The sequence below is a fragment of the Microcaecilia unicolor genome, chromosome 1 (genome assembly GCF_901765095.1).
Source record: "Microcaecilia unicolor chromosome 1, aMicUni1.1, whole genome shotgun sequence".
Classification (NCBI taxonomy): Eukaryota; Metazoa; Chordata; class Amphibia; order Gymnophiona; family Siphonopidae; genus Microcaecilia; species Microcaecilia unicolor.
The window spans coordinates 349,446,099-349,469,212 of NC_044031.1; the positions used below are offsets into that span (position 1 = coordinate 349,446,099).

Below are 23,114 nucleotides of genomic sequence, written 5' to 3' on the forward strand. Positions count from 1 at the left end.
TCAGGTGGGGTTTGTTCCCAGTAGATATGCTTCTATGAACATCATTAGAGCTTTGGCAGCTATACACCTCTATAAGGGGCACGGGACGACAGAGGCCACAGCGGGATTGGATATGGAGAAGGCCTTCGACAGTATATCTTGGCAGTATCATTTTTGGGTTTTGGAACAGTTTGGGGTTCAGGGCAGGTTTCTAGATTGGATTAAAGCTTTGTACGAGGAGCCACAAGCTAGGTTACTGGTAAATAACAACCTAACAGAGGGATTTCAATTACAAAGACGAACCCGTCAAGGGTGTCCCATGTCACTGTTATTGTTTGTGCTAGCTATAGAGCCGTTGGCACTCAAAATCAGGCAGCACCTGGGGCTGAGGGGACTACAGATAGGTGGAAGGGAGGTCCGTATTAATTTATTTGCTGATGATATACTGCTATATTTAGAGGACGCGCCAAAGCATTTAGATGAAGCTTTAACCTTGGTAAGAGAGTTCAGGGGAATATCAGGTCTACGCATAAACTGTGATAAATCGGAACTTCTCCTTATGTCTGATACTCCCCGCATCCGGGGCTCTGGGGGAGCTGGCTATACCACCAGTGCAGAGTTATATGAGGTATTTGGGTATCTATCTGAGTATAGATGAGGAAGAAGTGTACAGGCGCAATATAGTGGCACAAATAGATAAAATAAAACAGGTGTGTTCCAGGTGGATGGAGCTTCCAATATCCCTATTGGGTCGGGTGGCATTGACTAAAATGATTCTGCTCCCTAAACTTCTATACCAATTGCAAGTTATGCCCATATGGCTTAAATAACGTGAGGAAAGAATGTTCAGGTTGATAATTAGGGGCTTTATATGGAGGAATAAAGGGTCAAGAATAGGGCATCAGACGCTCATATTACAAAAAGAGCAGGGAGGTTTAAATCTACCTGATATCCATTTATATAATGTGGCTGCAATGCTCCGGCTGGTATACGAGGGGATTAGTGGGCAGTCCAAGTTTACTCCAAAGGCATGGTGGGAGGAGTGGTCCTCCCCATACAGGCTTATTTATCTAGTACACACGCCGCTGGGCTTGGGCACCTTGTTTAACAGGCAAATTAGTTTTCTTAAACCTTTATGATTAGCCTGGAAGTGGTGGCGTCAACATCAGGCCCACAGTCCCACTGTATCGCCTTTCCTGCGATTGGTGGGTAATTCAGTCTTTCCGGCGGGTATGGGGAGGTCGAGCTTTCACAAATGGGAAGGGGCAGGTTGCGTTACATTGGGACACTTGTTGGATCCGAATGTTGGCAGTTTCCTGTCCTTTGAGCAGGTAAAAGAGCAATGGCAGGTGCCGAATATTCAGTTATTGCAATATATGCAGGTCCGACACTATTGGCAGCAATTAAAAGTCCAGTATGGCGAGCAGACGACATATGGTCGTTGGGACATGCAGGTTTTGGGTATGTCGGTGGGGGGTAGTAAACTGTCTACCTGGTATAAGATGGCGAAATCGACCGGTAAGAAAGAGGGCTTAGAGAGACTTGTTCTCCAATGGAATGAGGAACTAGGCACACAATACACACGGCCCACTTTTCAAAAATGATTCCAGATGTTGTATGAGATGGTTAAAACCACAGAAATACAAGAGACCCAATTTAAACTTCTACATCGGGGATATATTACAAGAGAGAAAGGAATTAAAATTAAATTATGGGACACCAACCTATGCCGCAAATGCACCTTTCTACATGCATTTTTGGAGTGCCCAAAACTGTCAATTTGGAATACAGCCTTTCAGGTTATCAATGGGGTATTACAGTCCACGGTGGAATGGTCCTATCCGGCGTTGCTGGGTGACCAGTCGGATTTAATCAATCAGGGGTTATCCTTGGCTCAACGGAGATTTCTCTATATGTCAACTGTGGCAGTGAAGAAAGCAATACTACATCACTGGATCCGCAAGGAAGAAGTACTGTTCGCTGGGTGGAGCTAGCTAACTATGAAAGTATGCTGTATCAGAAATCACACAAAGTAGAATGTGTACAATATGCAGGTTTATGGATTAAGTTCCTGAATATGCCTGTGTCGTAGGATGTATAAGGTACTTCTATAGTGAGGGAAAGGGGGGGATGGAAGGGGGAGGAGGGTGGTTCATAGAGTTAGATGGGAAGAGGGTTAGTATGAGAGGAGAATGCATGGGGGATGCCTGAAGGGTAGTATAGATATAAGAATAAAATGGTCAGTGGCTTCTGTGGTGTGCGGGCGGGGAGGTACCTGTTAGTTTGAATTAATGTTGTTTAGTTGTTTATTATGCCAACGGTGGGGGGTTACCTCCTGATTGTAGAATGTACATGTTCATATTTGGATGTTACAACAATAAAGAGAAATTAAAAAAAAAAGTGAGGATATACCAAAGGTTTTCACTAATTATTTTAGTGACCTATACGCAAAACGAGCTGAGGAAACACTGGATGGCTTGGAGGGCTATTTAGAGAGCATGGGGTTCCCTCGGCTGCAACAGCAGACTATAACGCAGTTAAGCCGGCCTATTACTGGGAGGGAGCTCCAAGAAGCAATCGGGGCACTGGCAACTAATTCAGCGCCGGGGCCTGATGGCTTTACGGGAGAATTTTATAAAGCATTGCCTCAGATAGGCCTTAGCGCGGTAGGTAAATTCCTTGAGCAGGTAATTGAAGACCAGGAATTCCCCACGCATGCGAATGAGGCCCTAATTACATTAATCCATAAGCCAGGAAAACCAGAAACACAGGCAGACACCTACAGACCCATCTCGCTGATAAATATAGATGTTAAAATACTAGCACAGATAATGGCATTGAGACTAGGACAGACACTACTGCAAATGATCGGGGAAGAGCAGGTGGGGTTTGTATGGAATAGACAGGCAGGAAGTAATGTTAGGCAGTTACTGTTAGCAATGGCAAAATGTCAACAGGATAATGTGTTGGCGCTGATTCTAAGCCTAGATGCGGAAAAGGCGTTTGATAAAGTAGATTGGGGGAATCTGTTTGGGGTATTACGATATATAGGAATACAGGGGTGGTACAGTAATGCCCTACAAGCCCTATATAAGAACCCAGAGGCTTCCATCTTGGTGAATGGAGTGCGAAGTGAGATATTCCAGATACGAAGGGGCACCCGGCAGGGGTGTCCGCTGTCCCCACTACTATTCGTATTGGCGATGGAACCCCTGCTGCAAGCCCTGAGAAGGGAAGAAGGGGTGGAGGGGGTGAAATTACCGGGTGGCAGGGTTAAGGCACTTGCATTTGCAGATGATCTGATGGTAATAATGCAAGAGCCAGATCAGTCTGTCCCCCGCATACTAGAGGTAGTGCAGAAATGCAGTGAACTCTCAAGTTTTACAGTGAACATACAGAAATCCCGTGCACTCAAGATCCAGGAAGAGGACAACATACAGCAAAGAATAACAATGAGTATAACATGGGAAGCTGAAACACTCAAATATTTAGGAGTAATAATCCCCTGGGAACTAACGAGTCTGTATGCTGTGAATGTTAGAAAGTTGCTGAATGATACGAGAATAAGGCTGCAAATGTGGCAGGGGTTTCCGCTATCGCTCTTAGGACGAATAGCAATATATAACATGATGAAAGTGCCCAAATGGCTGTATGTGTTTCAGACATTGCCACTGTATTTAGACAAGACTGATGAAAAGAAACTAAACCGAGTCCTACAAAAGTTTTTGTGGTGGGGGAAAAAGCCAAGGATAGCATTGTCCGCGCTGCAGATGTCAGTGGAATATGGCGGATTAGGACTGTTAAATATATGCCATATGATGATCGCCAGCGAGATGCGGCACATTAATGACTGTTTTCGCTCAACACAGTTTTTCACACCAACGAGTTTAGAAATGAGTGTGATGGAAGATATCCACATCAGTCATTTGCTACACAGAGGCAGCAGTGCAGGAAGCAATTGTCATGCTTCTCCCGGAAGCACTGGGTTGCGAGCCCTTGGACCACTGCCGTGGAGTGGCAGTGGCAGGCAAAATCACCTCCAAACCAGAGACAAGGCAAAACAGGACTGGAACCCCGGACTGGAGTACTGAACTGGAACACACTGGACTGGAACGCACCGGACTGGTACGCACAGAACTGGAACACACTGAACACACCAGACTGGACCTAGGCTTCACCTACACATAGCCGCCGTTCCCTGGGGGTTGAGCCCCCGGGTGCAGGCAGCCGGCAGGACTTGGAGGAAAACTGGTACTGGAACTAGCAGACAGGAACACCAGGAATCAGGATTCAGAAATGCCCACGGGCACCTAGACAAAAGCAGGGCAGACAGAGTTCAGAAGTGCCCACAGGCACCTAGACAAAAGCAAGGTAGGGCTATGGCTGGAGCTCCAGTAGCTGAGTAATACAGGCAGAGGACAGGACTATGGCTGAAGCTCCAGTAGCTAGAAATACAGGCAGGGAGCAGGGCTATGGCTGGAGCTCCAGTAGCTGAGAAATACAGGCAGAGAGCAGGACTAGGGCTGAAGCTCCAGTTGCTAGAAATACAGGCAGGGAGCATGGCTATGGCTGGAGCTCCAGTAGCTGAAAAATACAGGCAGAGAACAGGACTATGGCTGAAGCTCCAGTAGCTAGAAATACAGGCAGGGAGCAGGGCTATTGCTAGAGATCCAGTAGCTGAGAAATACAGGCAGAGGACAGGACTATGGCTGAAGCTCCAGTAGCTAGAAATACAGGCAGGGAGCAGAGCAATACTGAAAGCTGCCAAGCAGCCACTAAGAAAGAAACCCAAGCCAGGAATATAGACCAGAGGCAAAACTAGGAAATAAGCAATAGAACCAAAACTAGCTACACATAGACTAATTAGAATTAAGCTACACACAAGCTAACTAGATTCAAGTAAGAAACTCAGACTAGAACTGGACTAGGCAGAAGTGCACAGCGCACCCCAACATACCAGGGACCTTAGACGATGCAAAGGCAAACACAGAGTTTCTAGGTGATTAATAAAGCCCATCAGCTGCTGAGGCTCACTGCAGCAATCTCAAGGCAGCTACGGGTACTGTTCAGGCACAAACAAGAAAGACAAGTCTGGCAGTCTGGAAGATTCGGACCAGACCGGGCTGAAGTCTGGAACGGGAAGGGACAGCAAGACAGTCCATGGCAGCCACCGGTTCTGGCCACCAGAGGGCGAGAGGAGCACAAACCAAGAAGCAGGCAGAAAGCATACTGAAGCATAGAGAGGCTCAACATACATAGGTGCAGCACAGAGGAGCAATCCGAGCCATGCTGGAAGCAGCCAGCACACAGAGGCAGAGCTAACTTAGAAAGGACAGACAGAAGCCAGCTTAGAAGCTGACCGCCAGAAATAAGGTAAGCCTGAGAGGGGTCACGACCACAGACATGACAGCAATTTATTGGATTTAGCCCAGAGCCTACTGGCAGCCAGGGCAACCTGGCGTTGGCTGTGCTGGTATCACCAATTCTCTGCAAAATCAACTTCATACTTACCCATCTGTGGGAACCCGGATTTTCCCCCGGGACAGATATATAATGCATTCAGCAGATGGAAAAAAAAGGGACTGGTGTATTTGATGCACGTACTGAATACAGAAGGACAGATCAAATCCTGGACGGAACTGCAGGAGCAGTTCTCCCTGCAAACTACTGACTGGTTTCATTATCAGCAACTAAAGCACTATATTGTCAGTTTGCCGTGAGACACACTAACGGAAGATGTGCAAGAGGAACTGGGGTCAGCTTTATCACTGGGCACTCAACAAAAAGTACCTCTGACATACCATCGCAGACACCTAAAAGATAGGCCAACGGATCACAACTTTGCAGCCCTAGTGGAAAAGTGGAGTGGCAAGCTGGAAACAAGGATTACAGCTGGTGCATTATGTGAACATTTACTAAGATACCGGAAAGTTACAGGGCTGGCGGAGTATTGAGAGATGCAATACAAATTTGCGGTATGAGCACATGTCCCGCCCCGGAGGGCGTTCTATATGGGACTCTCGCCAGACGGCGCATGCTTGAAGTGTGGCGCGGAAGGAGCGACGCTGGGGCATATGTTCTGGAGATGTTGCGTAGTTGCACAATTCTGGAACAAGTTGTTGAGGCAGATCTCAGCATTGTGGACAGTAGATTGGAAAAGTGATGCTAAGCTGCTGTTTGGAAATCCCAAATTAATATACCCGCTACCTAAAGGATGTAAAGATTTTGTTATGCGTGCTGTTAAGGTGGCGAAGGAAGCCATACTGGTGGAGTGGCTCTCACCTATAGCTCCCTCTGTGCAGTACTGGAGAAGACAGACGATCCACCTGATGAGAATTGAAAGAATGGAGCTATACACAGCAACGCCGGAAAAAGCAAGACGGTTTCAATACCGATGGAACCCCTTTTGGGGGACACTGACACCTGTAGCCAGAGGACGCATGTTGAATATTTAACAATGTTATAGGAAGCGAGCTCCCAATGTGGAGATTAGAGGTAGAGGCTCAGTAAAAGGGGGGTAGGGAGGGATGGAGGGAGTAGAGGTTAGGGAACGGGATAAAAAAGTGGGAGGGAAGTAGGAGGGGAGAAAATGGAAATTAAGATGAAGAAGTTTAATGTAACTGCAGATGTCTTGGTTTAATGTGGAATTCATGTTTCTTCAATAAAATATATTTAAACATAACAGTGTGCCTGGTTAAAGATGGCTAATAGGCACCTTCTTGGATGCTATTTTAAAAAGACATATATTTGCCTTCATAAAATACTAGCATAAGTGACAGAATTGCACCATTATCTTGCAGGCTCCGACATGTACACCTGCTCTTAAGCAGGTACAAATGTTTGTGCTTGGATTATGCAAACAGATGCATAGATTAGCATATTTTATAACCCACATGGGTACTTAAGAATTCTGTCCAAGCTCCACCCAAACGCTGTCCCCTTAAACATTCCTACCTGCAAAGTGCATGCCATTGTGTCATCCCAGGTACTCTTAAGAGGCCATTTTAAGGGATGTGAATTCATTTGAAACGACATGGGACATGTGCCAGTGGAATTTTTTTTCCCCAAAATGACAAGAAAACCCCCCAAATGTCACGTTTTTCCATGTGTTATTAACAATGTGCACTATTCCAAAGTGTGCATTTTTCACAGAATGTGTGCATACTGTACACAGGAAAGAGGGCACTCTTTTCACAAATAGTGCACACTCTGCAACATTACTCCAGTGGAGGAGTGGCCTAGTGGTTAGGGTGGTGGACTTTGGTCCTGAGGAACTGAGTTCAATTCCCACTTCAGGCACAGGCAGCTCCTTGTGACTCTGGGCAAGTCACTTAACCCTCCCTTGCCTCATGTAAGCCACATTGAGCCTGCCATAAGTGGGAAAGCGCGGGGTACAAATGTAACAAAAATAACCAGACCAAAAAAAAAAATCCAAAACAAAAATTCCTCTGACACAGGAAATGATAGGAAATGAACACTTCCAGCCTGCACACACCTGCTATTTATATGTGATTTAATTAACCCTTTCTATTCCTTTACCTCAATATTTCAAAGTTGGACTGCAACCCTAGCAGGCTCATTTTCGAAAGAGAAGGACGCCCATCTTTCGACACAAATCGGAAGATGGGCGTCCTTCTCACAGGCTCGCCCAAATCGGCATAATCAAAAGCCGATTTTGGGCGTCCCCAACTGCTTTCCATCGTGGGGACAACCAAAGTTCACAGGGGCGTGTCGGAGGCATAGTGAAGGCGGGACTTGGGCGTGCCTAACACATGGGCGTCCTCGACCCATAATGGAAAAAAAAAGGGCGTCCCTGACGAGCACTTGGCCGACTTTACCTGGTCCTGTTTTTCTTACGACCAAGCCACAAAAAGGTGCCCAAACTGACCAGATGACCACTGGAAAGAATCGGGGATCACCTCTCCTTACTCCCCCAGTGGTCACTAACCCACTCCCACACTCAAAAAACATCTTTAAAAATATTTTGTGCCAGCCTTTATGCCAGCCTCAAATGTCATACTCAGGTCCATCACAGCAGTATGCAGGTCCCTGGAGCAGTTTTAGTGGGTGCAGTGCACTTCAGGCAGGCGGACGCAGCCCCACCCCCCCACCCCTACCTCTGTTACACTTGTGGTGGTAAATGTGAGCCCTCCAAAACCCACCACAAACCCACTATACCCACATCTAGGTGCCCCCCTTCACCCCTAAGGGCTATGGTAGTGGTGTACAGTTGTGGGTAGTGGGTTTTGGGGGGGTTGCGGGGCTCAGCACACAAGGTAAGGGAGCTATGTACCTGGGAGCAATTTCTGAAGTCCACTGCAGTGCCCCCTAGGGTGCCCAGTTGGTGTCCTGGCATGTGAGGGGGACCAGTGCACTACGAATGCTGGCTCCTCCCACAACCAAAAGGCTTGCATTTGGTCGTTTCTGAGATTGGCGTCCTTGGTTTCCATTATTGCCGAAAATCAGAAACAACCAACTCTAGGGACGACCATCTCTAAAGTCAAGATTTGTGCATCCCCGACCGTATTATCGAAATGAAAGATGGACGTCAATCTTGTTTCGATAATAGGGGTTTCCCCGCCCCTCCCCCGGGACGTTTTGCGAGGACGTCCTCAGCAAAACTTGGGCGTCCCTTTCGATTATGCCCCTCTAGGTCTCTTTTTATGTCTCTCCTTCTTATCCCTATGACTTCTTATTTTAATGTAAACCACTTACTTTTATTATTTATTTATTTATTTATTTATTTGCTGCATTTGTATCCCACATTTTCCCACCTCTTTGCAGGCTCAATGTGGCTTACATTATGCCGTAATGGCAATCACCATTAACGGAATGAGAAGAACAGAGTATTATTACAATTAAGGTACATAAGATATCAAGAAAATTGGAAGTAAAGAAATAATTTCACTGTGAAATGTGTATGTGGCCTTTACATTTAGGGGATAACTTTGTGGCTCTCTCTAGTAAAGGAGCAAAGGAATGGACATTACGTACCTTCTATGATCAAAAACTGGAAGCAGTTTGTCTGTTCCATTCCCAAACCTCAATATGATACTGCTACTATCTGTTGCGATATTCTGGATGAAAAATAGGAAACGGGTCATAAGTGGCTGGACAATGCAGCAAGTACACAGATGGCAAACTAGATTATAGGAGCTAAGGACAGGAAGTAGTCCAGGGTACAGTTAAGTGCAAACAATGGACAGGATGAGAAATTAGTTTGGCAGAGAAGGCTTTATTGATAAAAATGTTTTGTATATAAAACCCAACGTGACTATGTTTCGGCAAATGCCTGCCATCAGGAGTATAGTTTTAATCAGGGGTATAGTTTCTAAAACTATACTCCTGATGCAGGTATTTGCTGAAACATGGCTGTGTTGGGTTGCATATATGAACTATTTCAGCAATATAGCCTTCTCTGCTGTACTGGTGTTCTCATCTTCTCTGTTTGTACCTGACTCTTTGGGGTATGTCTACTAAAGGAAGTTATGCCCTAAAGCATGCTTAATGCATGTGAAAATGCTTATTGCAAAGTGTGTTAATGTGTTTTGCGGTAAATTACTTGGTTTCAATTTTTCTTCTCATTTTTCCCCCCAAACCCCACTCCCCCCATTTTCTTTTTCTGTTGATGGCTCTCTCATTCTCCCTGTCTCCTCAGCTCGAAACCTTGGGGTCATCTTTGACTCTTCTCTCTCCTTCTCTGCTCATATCCAGCAGATCGCCAAGACCTGTCGTTTCTTTCTTTACAACATCCGTAAAATCCGCCCCTTTCTTTCCGAGCACTCTACCAAAACCCTCATCCACACCCTTGTCACCTCTCGTTTAGACTACTGCAATCTGCTTCTTGCTGGCCTCCCACTTAGTCACCTCTCCCCTCTTCAATCGGTTCAAAACTCTGCTGCCCGTCTCGTCTTCCGCCAGGGTCGCTTTACTCATACTACCCCTCTCCTCAAGTCACTTCACTGGCTCCCTATCCGTTTTCACATCCTGTTCAAACTTCTTCTACTAACCTATAAATGTACTCACTCTGCTGCTCCCCAGTATCTCTCCACACTCGTCCTTCCCTACACTCCTTCCCGTGCACTCCGCTCCATGGATAAATCCTTCTTATCTGTTCCCTTCTCCACTACTGCCAACTCCAGACTTTGCGCCTTCTGTCTCGCTGCACCCTACGCCTGGAATAAACTTCCTGAGCCCCTACGCCTTGGCCACCTTTAAATCTAGACTGAAAGCCCACCTCTTTAACACTGCTTTTGACTCATAACCACTTGTAACCACTCGCCTCCACCTACCCTCCTCTCCTCCTTCCTGTACACATTAATTGATTTGATTTGCTTACTTTATTTTTTGTCTATTAGATTGTAAGCTCTTTGAGCAGGGACTGTCTTTCTTCTATGTTTGTGCAGCGCTGCATACGCCTTGTAGCGCTATAGAAATGCTAAATAGTAGTAGTAGTAGTGCACACTAACCCCTGGATTCTACATAGCACAGTTGTATTCTGGATATGTGTGTGAAACCTAACTAGTTAATAAGCCAATCAGCACTGATAATTGCCACTTAACAAGCAATTGACACTGATTGGCATTAATTAGAATTTATGCACAGAACTGTCTAAGTGTATTCTATAACATGATGTGCATAAATTCTAAGTCGCATAGTTGAAAGGGGGAGTGGCCATGTACATAAAATGGGCAGGTCATGGGCATTTGTAAAATCTATGTGTGGTTATAGAATGCACCCAGTCTATGCCTAATTTAGGTGTCGGCATTTACACCAAGTTTTACTTGACGAAGCTTAGTCACGTGGCTGGGCGCACGGCGTATTCTATAAACTGCATAGAAATTTAGACTTATTCTACAAAGTACGCCTAAATTTAGGTGTACTTTATAGAATAAGCCTAGGCATATCTCATTTTGGCACGGATTTTTTAGGCATGATATACAGAATCTTGTCCTAAGCATGTGGTATCTATTATTTTGCATTTATTTTCTGGAGGAGACATGTCATGAACAGAGAATGGGTGAGGACGAGCTATCCACCTAGCATGTTCCAATTACCATGTGTTAACTGGTTAGCGCATCCATAACGTGGGAGCTCTTAGCACCTCCTAAATCGGAGACAGTAAGTGCTCTCCCGTCAATTTTTTTCAGATTACACATGCTAATGTGACCATTAGCACACAACCTAAAGGAGAAATACTGGAAATTGCACTATATCTTGGGCACGCTAGAAATGGCCTTAGTGCATGGGAAAATCCTGCGTTAACACACGCTAAGCCCATTTACTAGCACACTTTAGTAAACCCTTTGTCTCATTAGTTTGACCACCCTGGGTGATACCAGCCTCTTGTGTTCTCCAGGGTACAGTTAGTCGAGACAGGTATACATTTCGGTAACAAACTGAAAAGACAGCTGCGCAGAGGTTCTCAAATACAGTGTCTCTCAGCCAGCCTGGTGTTCAGAATATCCACAATGAAGAGACATGAGACAGAACTGCATAAAGTGGAGACAGCGCTTCCAAATCTCTCTTACGCATATGCATTGAACATAGCCTGAAGGTGGTTGAGAAGGTAAAATTATGTATCATACCTGATAATTTTCTTTCCATTAATCATAGCTGATCAATCCATAGACTGGTGGGTTGTGTCCATCTACCAGCAGGTGGAGATAGAGAGCAAACTTTTGCCTCCCTATATGTGGTCATGTGCTGCCGGAAACTCCTCAGTATGTCGATATCAAAGCTCCATCCGCAGGACTCAGCACTTAGAGAATTACACCCACGAAGGGACACTCTGCCCAGCTCACCACCGCCGAAACGGGGGAGGGGAATTAACCCAGCTCATCCCCACACAAGTGGGGGAGGGGAATCCGTCCAGCTCATCCCCGCGGAGCGGGGGAGGGACACCACACCCGCCGATGCGGGGGGATCTGGCTTATCCTGCAACCGTAACCGCGGGAGGAGCTGACTGACCCTAACACCGCCGAAGCGGCAGGGGTACAAAGCTGCCCTACAGCCGCACGAAGCGGGAGGGAGTGCCGGCAGAATTTAAATCTCAATCCAGCCCTGTAAAACGGAGGGGAGAGGAATGCAGCAGCTCACTGTAACACAAACTCGTCTCAACTCTTGAAGAATCCAAGTGAAAGAAGAACTTGAACACAAGTCCTCCTGAAGTAACTGAAGGCTAAACTTGAACCTAAAATTCAACCAGAATACAAACAGTACAGATATCTGGGAGGGGCTATGGATTGATCAGCTATGATTAATGGAAAGAAAATTATCAGGTATGATACATAATTTTACCTTCCATATCATCAAGCTGATCAATCCATAGACTGGTGGGATGTACCGAAGCAGTACTCACCCAGGGCGGGACATAGAAATCCCTGACCGCAACACTGAAGCTCCAAACCGGGCCTCCGCCCGAGCAGCCACAGTCAAGCGGTAATGCCTGGCAAAGGTATGGGCCTTCCCCGCGGCCACCTAAGCCGCTGCAATGGCTTCCTTGCCCATCTTGCCACTGTAGGCTTAGAAGCCTGCAGACCCTTACGAGGACCTGTAAACAGGACAAACAGATGATCCGATTTCCGGAAATCATTGGTCACTTCCAAGTATTTGATGATGACTCGTCTCACATCCAGAAATTGAGAGCAGAGTATTCCTCTGGGTAGACCTCCCTACGAAAGGAAGGGAGACAGAGCTGCTGATTCACATGGAAGCGAAAAACAATCTTGGGCAGGAAGGAAGGCACTGTGCGAATAGTCACTCCTGCCTCAGTGAACTGCAGAAAAAAGCTCTCGACATGAGAGTGCCTGGAGCTCGGAAACTCTTCTGGCTGAAGTGATAGCCACCAAAAAGACTGCTTTCAACGTCAGGTCTTTCAGAGATGCCCTCGACAGGGTTCAAAAGGCGGCTTCTGCAATGCTCTTAGCACCAGGTTGAGATTCCACGCAGGCACCACTGAGTGCAGAGGAGGGCGCAGGTGATTAACTCCCTTGAGAAAGCGCACCACATCTGGCTGCGAAGCCAGGGAAGCACCCTTCAGGCGGCCCCTGAAGCAAGCCAGAGCCGCTACCTGAACTTTCAGGGAACTGAGCGACAGGCCTTTGTCCAGACCTTCTTGCAGGAACGCCAACACTGAAGAAATTGGAGCAGTGAAGGGAGAAAGTGAGCCTGCTTCACACCACGCTGCAAAGATACGCCAAACCCTGGCGTAAGCAGTAGAAGTAGAGTGCTTCCTCGCTCTCAGCATAGTGGCGATGACCTTGTCTGAGAAGCCCTTCTTTCTCAGACGCTGCCGCTCAATAGCCAGGCCGTAAGACCAAAGGGGGAGGGATCCTCCATCACCACGGGACCCTGATGAAACAGGCCCTGCTCCACTGGCAGCCGCAGAGGATCGCCGACTGAGAGCCTGATCAAGTCCGCATACCAGGGACGTCTGGGCCAATCCGGACCCACCAGGATTACCCTGCCGGGATGCTTTGCCACCCGGTCTAGCACCCTGCCCAACATGGGCCAGGGCGGGAACACATAGAGAAGCTCTTGTGTCGGCCACTGTTGGAGAAGAGCATCTACTCCCAGGGATCGAGGGTCCCGTCCTCTGCTGAAAAAGCGCGGCACTTGACAATTGGCCGATGACGCCATCAGATCTAGGCTCGGCTGGCCCCAGCGCTTCGTGATGCCCAAGAATGCCTGAGCAGATAGCTGCCACTCTCCGGGCTCCAAGGTATGGCGACTGAGAAAGTCCGCCTTGACATTCATGACTCCAGCAATGTGGGCCGCTGACAGCTGTTCCAGGTTCGCTTCCGCCCACTGGCATAGATTCATGGCCTCCTTGGCTAGAGGGGCGCTCTTGGTACCTCCCTGGCGGTTGACATAGGCCACAGCCGTGGCATTGTCCGACAGGACCCGTACAGGCTTCAACACCAGTACCGGGATGAACTCCAACAACACCAACCGAATGGCTCTGAGTTCCAGGAGGTTGATAGACCACTTGCCTCTGCAGGAGACCAGAGCCCCTGCGCTGTCCTTCCCAAGCAGTGGGCTCCCCAGCCCATCAAAGAGGCGTCTGTCGTGACGACAATCCACTCCGGGGTCACCAGAGGCATTCCTGCAGACAACTTGTCTGTCTGCGTCCACCAGCTCAGCGCCTTGCGCACTGCTGGGTCAAAGGGAAGGCTCACAGCATAATCCTCCGACATCGGAGTCCAGCGCAGCAGCAGAGATTGTTGTAGTGGTCTCATATGAGCCCTGGCCCAGGGCACTACTTCCATCGTGGCCGTCATAGAGCCCAACAGCTGCACGTAGTCCCAAGCCCGAATAGGAGAGGCTACTAGGAACTAGTCCACCTGAGCCTGAAACTTGACAATCCGATTGTCCGGCAGGAACACTCTGCCCACTTGGGTGTCGAATCGAACTCCCAGATACTCCAGGGACTGAGTCGGGCGCAGCTGGCTTTACTCCCAGTTGATGATCCACCCCAGGGAGCTCAAAAGAGCAACCACCCGGTTCACAGCTTTGCCGCACTCTGCATAAGAGGGGGCTTGGATCAACCAGTCGTCCAGATAAGGATGGACTTGAACTACTTCCTTCCTCAGGAAGGCCGCGATGACCACCATTACTTTGGAGAAGGTCCGCGGAGCAGTAGCCAACCCGAACGGGAGGGCTCTGAACTGGAAGTGTCGGCCCAGTACTGCAAAACGCAGAAAGCGTTGATGAGGAGGCCAGATGGGAATATGCAAGTACGCTTCCTTGATGTCCAAGGATGCCAGGAACTCTCCTGCCTTCACTGCCGCTATAACAGAGCGGAGGGTCTCCATGCGAAAGTGCCAAACTTTCAAGGCCCAATTGACCTCTTTGAGGTCGAGGATAGGCCGGATAGAACCTCCTTTCTTTGGTATCACAAAGAAAAAGGAGTAACATCCCTTGCCAAGCTGATTTTCTGGCACCGGAACGACCGCCCCAGGCGGATCAGATTGTTCAAGGTCTGCTGCACTACCACAGCTTTGACCAGAGACTTGCAGGGAGAGAGTACAAACCCGTCTTTTAAGGGTCGGCAGAACTCTAGCTTGTAGCCGTCTCTGATGACTTCCAGCACCCAAGCGTCTGAAGTTATTGTGGTCCACTCGCCCATAAACGAGGACAGCCGTCCTCCAATCTGCACTGGGGCGTGGACCAAGGCCCCGTCATTGGGTACGAGACCCTGGGGGAGGACCGGAGGGAGCACCTCCGGGACGGCGATCTTTGCGAAAGGAATGCTGCTTGGGGGAGAAGTTCCTCTTGAAGGAAGAGGGGGCAGAGGAGCCCGACCTGCCCGGGCGGTACCGACGGGCTTCCTGAAACCGTCCTCTGGAGGTACCAGGGCGAGTACTAGCCCGAACCCTGACCTCTGGTAACTTCTTGCCCTTAGACGTGCCGAGATCGGTCACGATTTTGTCCAGCTCGACCCCAAAGAGCAGCTTGCCTTTAAAAGGCAATCTAGCCAGGCGGGATTTAGAGGCGTGGTCAGCAGACCAATGTTTCAGCCAAAGCCACCGCCGCGCAGAGATTGTCTGAGCCATGCCTTTCGCTGAGGCCCTCAAGACATCATACAGCAAGTCTGCCAAATAGGCTAAGCCCGATTCCAGGGCCGGCCAATCAGCCCTCAAGGAAAGATCCGAGGGGAAAACCCGCTGCACCATAGTCAGGCATGCCCTGGCCACATAGGAGCCGCAAATTGAGGCCTGCAAACTTAAAGCAGCTGCCTCAAAGGACGACCTTAAGGCCGCCTCCAATCTTCTGTCTTGGGCGTCCTTTAGGGCCGTGCCACCTTCCACCGGCAACGCCGTTTTCTTAGTCACCGCAGTGATTAAAGAATCCACGGTAGGCCACAGATAGGCCTCACGTTCACTTTCAGTCAAAGGATAGAGGCGGGACATAGCCCTAGCCACTTTAAGGCTCGCTTCCGGGACATCCCATTGAGCCGCAATTAAGGTGTGCATGGCAACATGCACGTGGAAGGTTCTAGGCGGGCGCTTCGTCCCCAGCATAATGGCAGAGCCAACAGGGGCTGAGGGAGAGACGTCCTCCGGAGAGGAAATCTTCAAAGTGTCCATGGCCTGTACCAACAGGTTGGACAAATCCTCTGAGCTAAAAAGCCGCGCTGCAGAGGGGTCATCCGCTCCATCCGAGCGGGGATCCGTCTCCTCCAAGGAATCCGCAAAGGACCGTTGGGAGACCTCAGATACGCTGCCCTCATCTACATCGGAGGAGACAAAGTCCTCCAAGGCCTGGGAATCAACCTGAGGGCGTTTACCTCTGGGAACCTCAACCTCTTTACCAGACGAGGGAGCAGGGGCAGCGTTTTGCATAAGGAAGGCCTGATGCAGCAGCAAAACAAACTCGGGGGAGAAACCCCCCAGACTGTGTACTTCCGCAGCCTGGGCAACAGCCCTAGATGCACCCTCAACCGGCGCTCGCAAGAGCGGGGGAGAGACATGCTGCGCATCCAAAATGGCGTCCGGCGCGACACTCCGCGAAGGAGCCGCGCGGGAAGAACGGCGCTTAACTTTAGCCGCTTTTGTGCCGTCGCCCAAATTAAGGGCGTTCATGGCATTAATGTCTCCAACCTCAAGGGCGGCCCAAGAAGAAGCCGTCCGAGCCGCGTGGCCGGCCAAGATGGCGGAGGCGAGCAGCGGGGGATGGGCGTTTATGGCGGGAAAAACGCCACGCCGGAGGAAGGACCGGGACATTCATCGGCCACGAAACTGTCACCCAACAAGGGCGAATCAGGCTTTAAGACCCCCGCATCCCCTCTAGAAGCGCCCAAGCGATCCGGGGTGCGACTCTTTACGCCCTCGCCCTCCGACGCCATATGCCACGTGGAGATAAATCGGGGAACCCCCTGCCCGCTATAAAAAGGTAAAAATTACCTGCTGTCCGCTCCGAGCTGTAACGACCTGGTGTCCCAGTGAGTAGCTGCAATAAACGTTTAAATAAACGTCGAAATAAACGCCTTTAAGGACGTTCAAAATTTTTTTTTTTTTTTTTTTAACGGAGCCAGCGGGAGGGGGGAGAAAAGGAGGGACCTGGCACCACCAGGTTTGCACTTGCTCAAAAGAGCCCTCAACCCCAGGCACTCAACAAAACCTAAAAATTAGGCTTGGAGGCCTAGCCAGAGCTGCTGCTGTGTGTGACCACCACCTGCTGAGATAGAGAACATACTGAGGAGTTTCCGGCAGCACATGACCACATATAGGGAGGCAAAAGTTTGCTCTCTATCTCCACCTGCTGGTAGATGGACACAACCCACCAGTCTATGGATTGATCAGCTTGATGATATGGAACTTCTGTAAGTGATACAATACTCCAGGACTAATTTTCTAAGTCCCAATTTCAACACATCAAATCTCTGCACAGCCATGCCAAATGTACAGCTACTGTAGCACCAAATACCAGGTGACCACTGAAAGGTTGTCTTTTATAAACTTTAAAGGAAAGTTACAAAACTCCTCCCCAGTCTCCAAATTAAAATGGAAGGAACAACAGTAAAGTTAATAATGTTCTCAAAAATAGAGCAGCCTGAAATAAAAGGTTTTAGTTTAGTTTGTCCCTTGTAATTATAAGAAAAGATTTCTATTATGGTAAATTATGTAGGTGGGTTCATTGATTAAAGATATATGCCTACAAAGGCTCTATTACCTGTGACTATGGCAACAGAGAACAGAAGGGCTTAAAGATACATGCACTTTCACCGATCCCCGAACACACTGCATATGACAAGCAGTGGCCCAGCATGGTGACAGGACAGAAGAGCAAGGAACATCTGCATACGTCAATGTGATAGATTCGAGTGTTCAAATAGATGGTTCAATGTATAATTCTTAACAAACTACTTTGTAGATTCAATTTATTTCAGGTTCCGGAGCCTAGGGTCTCAGAAGGCTCTGCCTGCCTAAGACCCTGAACACTCTTTATTAATGCTTTGCATCTGACTTGCCAGTGTTTATGTTGCTTATTATTTTCTTTATTTGGATTCTTTTTCCATTCTTTGAAGGACAATCTTTTGGCTGCAATAGCCTCTTTTACATCACCTTTTAACCACACTGGCTGTTTTCTCTTCTTTCCACCTTTGCAAATACGTGAACTACATCTGGACTGGGCTTCCACATTCACACATGATTTAGTGTTCTAACATTAGCAGCCGATCCTTTTAATTTCTTTTTAACCATTTTTCTCATTTTCTCATAGTTGCCCTTTCGAAAATTAAATGCAGCTACAGTAGATTTCCTTTGTGGGTTCATCCCAGATAGTAGCTCAAACTTGATCATGTTATGGCCTGTTTCTCAGGAGACCCAACACCGCCACCTCTTGCACTATGCCCTGCATGCAACCAGGCACCAGATCCAAAATGGCTCCCCCTCTCATCGGTTCCTGGACCAGTTGCTCCAAGAAGCAGTCGTTTAATACATCTAGAAATTTTTTCTCCCTGGTACTCCCTGATGTAACATTTATTTAGTCAATACTGGGGTAATTGAAATCACCCATTATGGGGGGGTCACATAATGGCATCGGCCTGAGCAGACGCCTAACGGCTCAGCTCCTCGCCCCTCAACTTTGAAAACCCACTTACTTGACAGAATTAGCAAAGATAAGCGACCCAAAAGCCAGCTGAGAGTTTTAGGAATGGATGCGCAGGTTATTGGTGAGGAAGCAGAGATTTTCCTTCTGAGGGATGCCGGTTAAGACGCCGCGGACTGAGCAAGAGAAAACTCACGCAATGCACAAAAAAATTGCGGAGTCACCACCTTCGTCTCAGCTGCCATCTCACTCTGCTGGCATACAGGACGATAACGTGCAGGTGTCCATGTGGCACCTGTCCCAACTATTGGATGAAAAGCTTGCCAAACTGCAAGAAGGAATGGAGGAAATCAAAGATAGCATAGCGGGACACGCGGCGCGGCTCCAGCAGGCGGAGGAAAAGTCCATAGTCTGCTATTAAGACAGACATGGGGAAGCAACTGCTTGCCCTGGCATTTGTAGTATGGAATGTTGCCGCGATTTGGGTTTCTTCCAGGTACTTGTGACCTGGCTTGGCCACTGTTTGGAAAACAGGATACTGGGCTAGAGAGCAGATCAGGAGATGACCCACCACCGGAGCCACCATCCTGACCGTCGTCTGTCTCCTGCCTCGGGCCTTGTAGTCACCTCACCTCCAGCTGAGAAGCACAGCCAGTGCGACCGGGACGCAAGCAACGTCAGAGAGAGACAGAGAGAAATGAGGCACATGGTGCAGCATTTTAAATAGGGCCAGATCTTGCCTTCTATTGGTCCCCTGCCCTGCTGCTTTCACACCCTCACCCCGCCCCCTGTCACATATTCCCCTCCCCTGCCCCCCATCACCTCCCCTTGCTTGCTATCTACTGCCGTGGTGGTCTGGTGGCCTCTTCGGGGCAGGGGGGAGCCCCCTCTTTCCTGCCCGGGGCGCTGCCCTTGCCCTGCATCCTGTTACTGTGGCGGTCTCGGGATTTGGAATGGCCACCGAGAGTTGAAGTCTCGCAAGGCCGCTTCGGCTCTCGGTGGCCATTTTGAGTCCCGGGACAGTCGCGGCGGCGGGGTGTGGGGCGGGGGCGGCGCTCCGGGCAGGAGGGAGGGGGCTCTTTCCTGCGCGGGGGGGTCACTGGACCGCCAGGGCAGTGGATGGTAAGGAAGGGGAGGCTGGATAGGCCCGCTGCCCGCCCATTTGTCCAGAAATCCGGACAAACGGGCGGACTGGCAAAACCCGTCCGGACGCCCGAACATGTCCTCAAAAAGAGGGTAAATCCGGACATATGGTAACCCTAAAAGGGGCACTCAGAGAAGACAAGGCATGTGGGTGTGGTGACCTCCCCGTGCAGCATCTGGCTGCACATGGAGGTTGCTACATGCATGCGCAAGTAGATCAGGTGACCTCACTGCTGGCCCATGCATGTGTACAATGAAGCTCTCCCCCGAGCAGCTGCCATATTGGTGTACCCAAAACAAACTATCAGCTGCTGCATCCTTGTTAGTAGTATTTTTATTTAATCTCAGTTGTAGAAACATGTTAGCTTGTGCAGCATATACATGTACACAGAGGAACCATCAGAACAGAATAACCTTTCATGGGTTAGAGTAGTAAAGAACCACCAAAACTGATATCATGTTATGAGAATCAGGTGCTCAACATTCAGAGTTTTTATTTTTAACAACGGTGTTTTTTAAAACCTTAATTAGGCGAGGTCACGTGATGCACTGAGAGAGGAAGGACGCACGTCTTTTGCTCTCCGAGGCCCTCCGCTCCAAACTGCCTAATTTACACAAACAGTGACTTACCTACGCTGTTAAATCCTCCTGAGAACCATGGATAAATACGTGGAGTCGGCGTCCAAAGTTCTGCCAGCACGGAGCGCGAATAAAGAAAAAGAAAAAGAAAAACTACGGGCAGCGGAAGTGACCGTAGCGAGGGCCCCGCCATCAGACGGGCAGGGGTTCTCAGCGGAGCAGATAGTGCAGATTACAACGGCGGTTGCCCAAGCGCTGGAGCCGCGCTTCGAGAAATTGCTAGCCCAGGCGCTGGAACCGCGATTTGAAAAACTCTCCGCCCAGCTGTCCGGATTTGAAAATATACTAGCAGAGACAACGCAGAGAACGGGAGAACTGGAACGGAGAGTATCCGAGTTGGAAGACGCACACCAGCCTATACCAGCACAGATAGACAAATTACAAAAGACAGTGGGCGCTCTAACGGACAAAGTCGATGAATTGGAGAATAGAGCACGTCGCAGCAACCTCAGACTCATAGGAATACCAGAGTCTGTGGGGGATTCAGTGCTGGCCACAGTGGTTGAGAAGTGGCTGATCTCGGAGTTCGCGCTGTCGGATCACGCTGGGGCCCTTTGTCTAGAACGGGTGCACCGGCTGGGCCGCGTCCAAGATGGCCGACAGACCCCGCGGCCTGTGATCATAAAGATCCACAACTACATACATAAGATGGAAATTTTGCGGGGCTACCGGCTCAAGAGAGACAGCACAACTTACGACGGAAAGCTAATCCGCATCTTCCAGGACTTCTCAGTCTCACTTCAGGAACGCAGGAAGAAATTCACCCCGCTGTGCCGTCGACTTCACGACATGCAAACGCAGTTCATGCTTATTTACCCAGCAGTTCTAAAAATACGCTGCAACGGTAAATGGCAGAATTACGACTCTGTCGCCACAGCACAAGACTTTGTAACTAAACTGGAGCAGCAACAGCAGAAGCAGCGCGAAGATCACGCAGCGGAGTGAAAGCAGCTGGACACGGACACATGTTTCAGGCAATGAGGACTAACAGTATGCAATCAGGAGCAACAAAAGCAATTAACACTGGAAAGAGACGGGGTGGAGGGCCTCGAGCATGGCAGAGGCTTCCATAGATTCATCCAGGTGTGTTTATTGGGGTAAGGGTTTAGTGAAGAGTTTGGGGATGAGACAGGGGGGTGGGGAGGGTAGGGAAGGGTCATTTAAAAGGAAAAGGGGAAGATGCAAAAATTTGCCTGAAGCGGGGAGAAGAGTCAATAGGTATACATTAGACAAGAACGTGGAAGAAGTAAGTACAAGGTGGAGATGGGGGAGAGAGGGACATTTCTTGAGCCCCTGGGGTGTGGCTGGGAGCCCCGGGAGCAACTCTAAAAGAAGGAATCGGGATGGACTTCATATAGGGCTTAATCATGAGTAATAAGACGCGCCTGGTCTCCTGGAATGTTTGTGGCATTACTTCCCCAGTTAAAAGAACAAAGATATTGGCCGCCCTTAAACGCCATCGAGTGGGAATTGCATGCCTACAGGAGACCAGACTGTCTGGGGAAGAACATGAGAAGCTAAAGCGAGGTTGGGTGGGAGAGGTGTTCCACTCACCAGCTACTGGCAGACGCAGTGGGACAGCAATTCTCATACATAAAGCATTAATGAGCACAGCCAAGCTAGCATTTAAGGATAATGAGGGCAGGTTTGTGGGAATTAAAATCAACCTGCAAGGAACAGAAATCTTACTGGTGTCAGTATATGCCCCTCACACAGAAGCAAACAGATTCTATGCCCAACTTTTAGTACATTGTCAAGCACATGCACACCTGCCCATGGCGATAGCGGGAGACATGAACCAAGTAATGGACCCGTTGCTGGACAGATCCACACAGGTGCCCAGAAACATACATAGCACCCCCTCACTTTTAGATTCGTTTTGCCAGAGATTGGGATTGCTCGACCCCTGGAGACTACTCCACGAAGAGGAAAGAGACTACACGCACACATCCAGAGCACATCGCTCTCAGTCCCGGCTAGACTATATATTTACATCCCGAGAATTATTCCAGAGAGTACTCGGGGCCACAATTGGACCAGAGGAGATCTCTGATCATTCGATGGTGTGGCTGGAGCTGGAACCCACGGCTTACTTTAGCGGACCGCACAGTTGGAGGTTCCCATCATATTTATTTCACTCAAAAGAGTTCCGGGAATACTTACAGAAAAACTGGGAGGAGTTTTACATTCACAATCAGGAACACCTAGAAGACCCAATCTTATTCTGGTCCACGGCAAAGGCAGTACTGAGGGGCGGGGTGATAGCGTTTGTCAGCAACCGCAATCGGAAAATAGCAACAGGGATCACAGATCTAGAAAAGAAACTTAGATCCGACAGACACCAGTACAGCAGACAGCCTACAACCGCGCATTATGAAACCCTTATGGCCACGAAAACAGCGCTTAACAGTTTAATCCATGAGCGCACGACCCGCTCCCTCCTATACAGGAAATACAGACTATACAAATATGGGGATAAGGCTGGAGGGATGTTAGCGAGATTAATAAAAGGAACGCGTAAGAAAAATTTCATAGCGGCTATACGCCACCATACAAAGGGCATTGTTACCAAACCAGAGGAGATAGCCCAGGTATTCCACAAACACTTTGCGGACTTATATAAGGGATCTCAGGAGCCAACTGACATAAGAGGTCACATCCAGAGGTATCTTGATAGGGTCCAAATGGGAAAACTCACAGAGGAACAATTAGCACAACTACAGAAACCGATTGACACCAAAGAGTTACACAAGGCTATTGCTACATTGAAATTACACTCCGCGCCAGGGCCAGATGGG

At 48.8% G+C, this 23,114-nt stretch overlaps 1 protein-coding gene across 1 annotated transcript in view; it reads right to left on the minus strand.

Moving 5' to 3' along the window:
- LOC115474082 (polycystic kidney disease protein 1-like 1) overlaps positions 1-23,114 on the minus strand; it is an 868,156-nt gene that overhangs the window by 580,221 nt on the left and 264,821 nt on the right. The window contains exon 8 of the mRNA XM_030209405.1: positions 8,974-9,056. Coding sequence (XP_030065265.1) covers positions 8,974-9,056 — 83 coding nt within the window. The remainder of the gene's footprint in view (positions 1-8,973; positions 9,057-23,114) is intronic.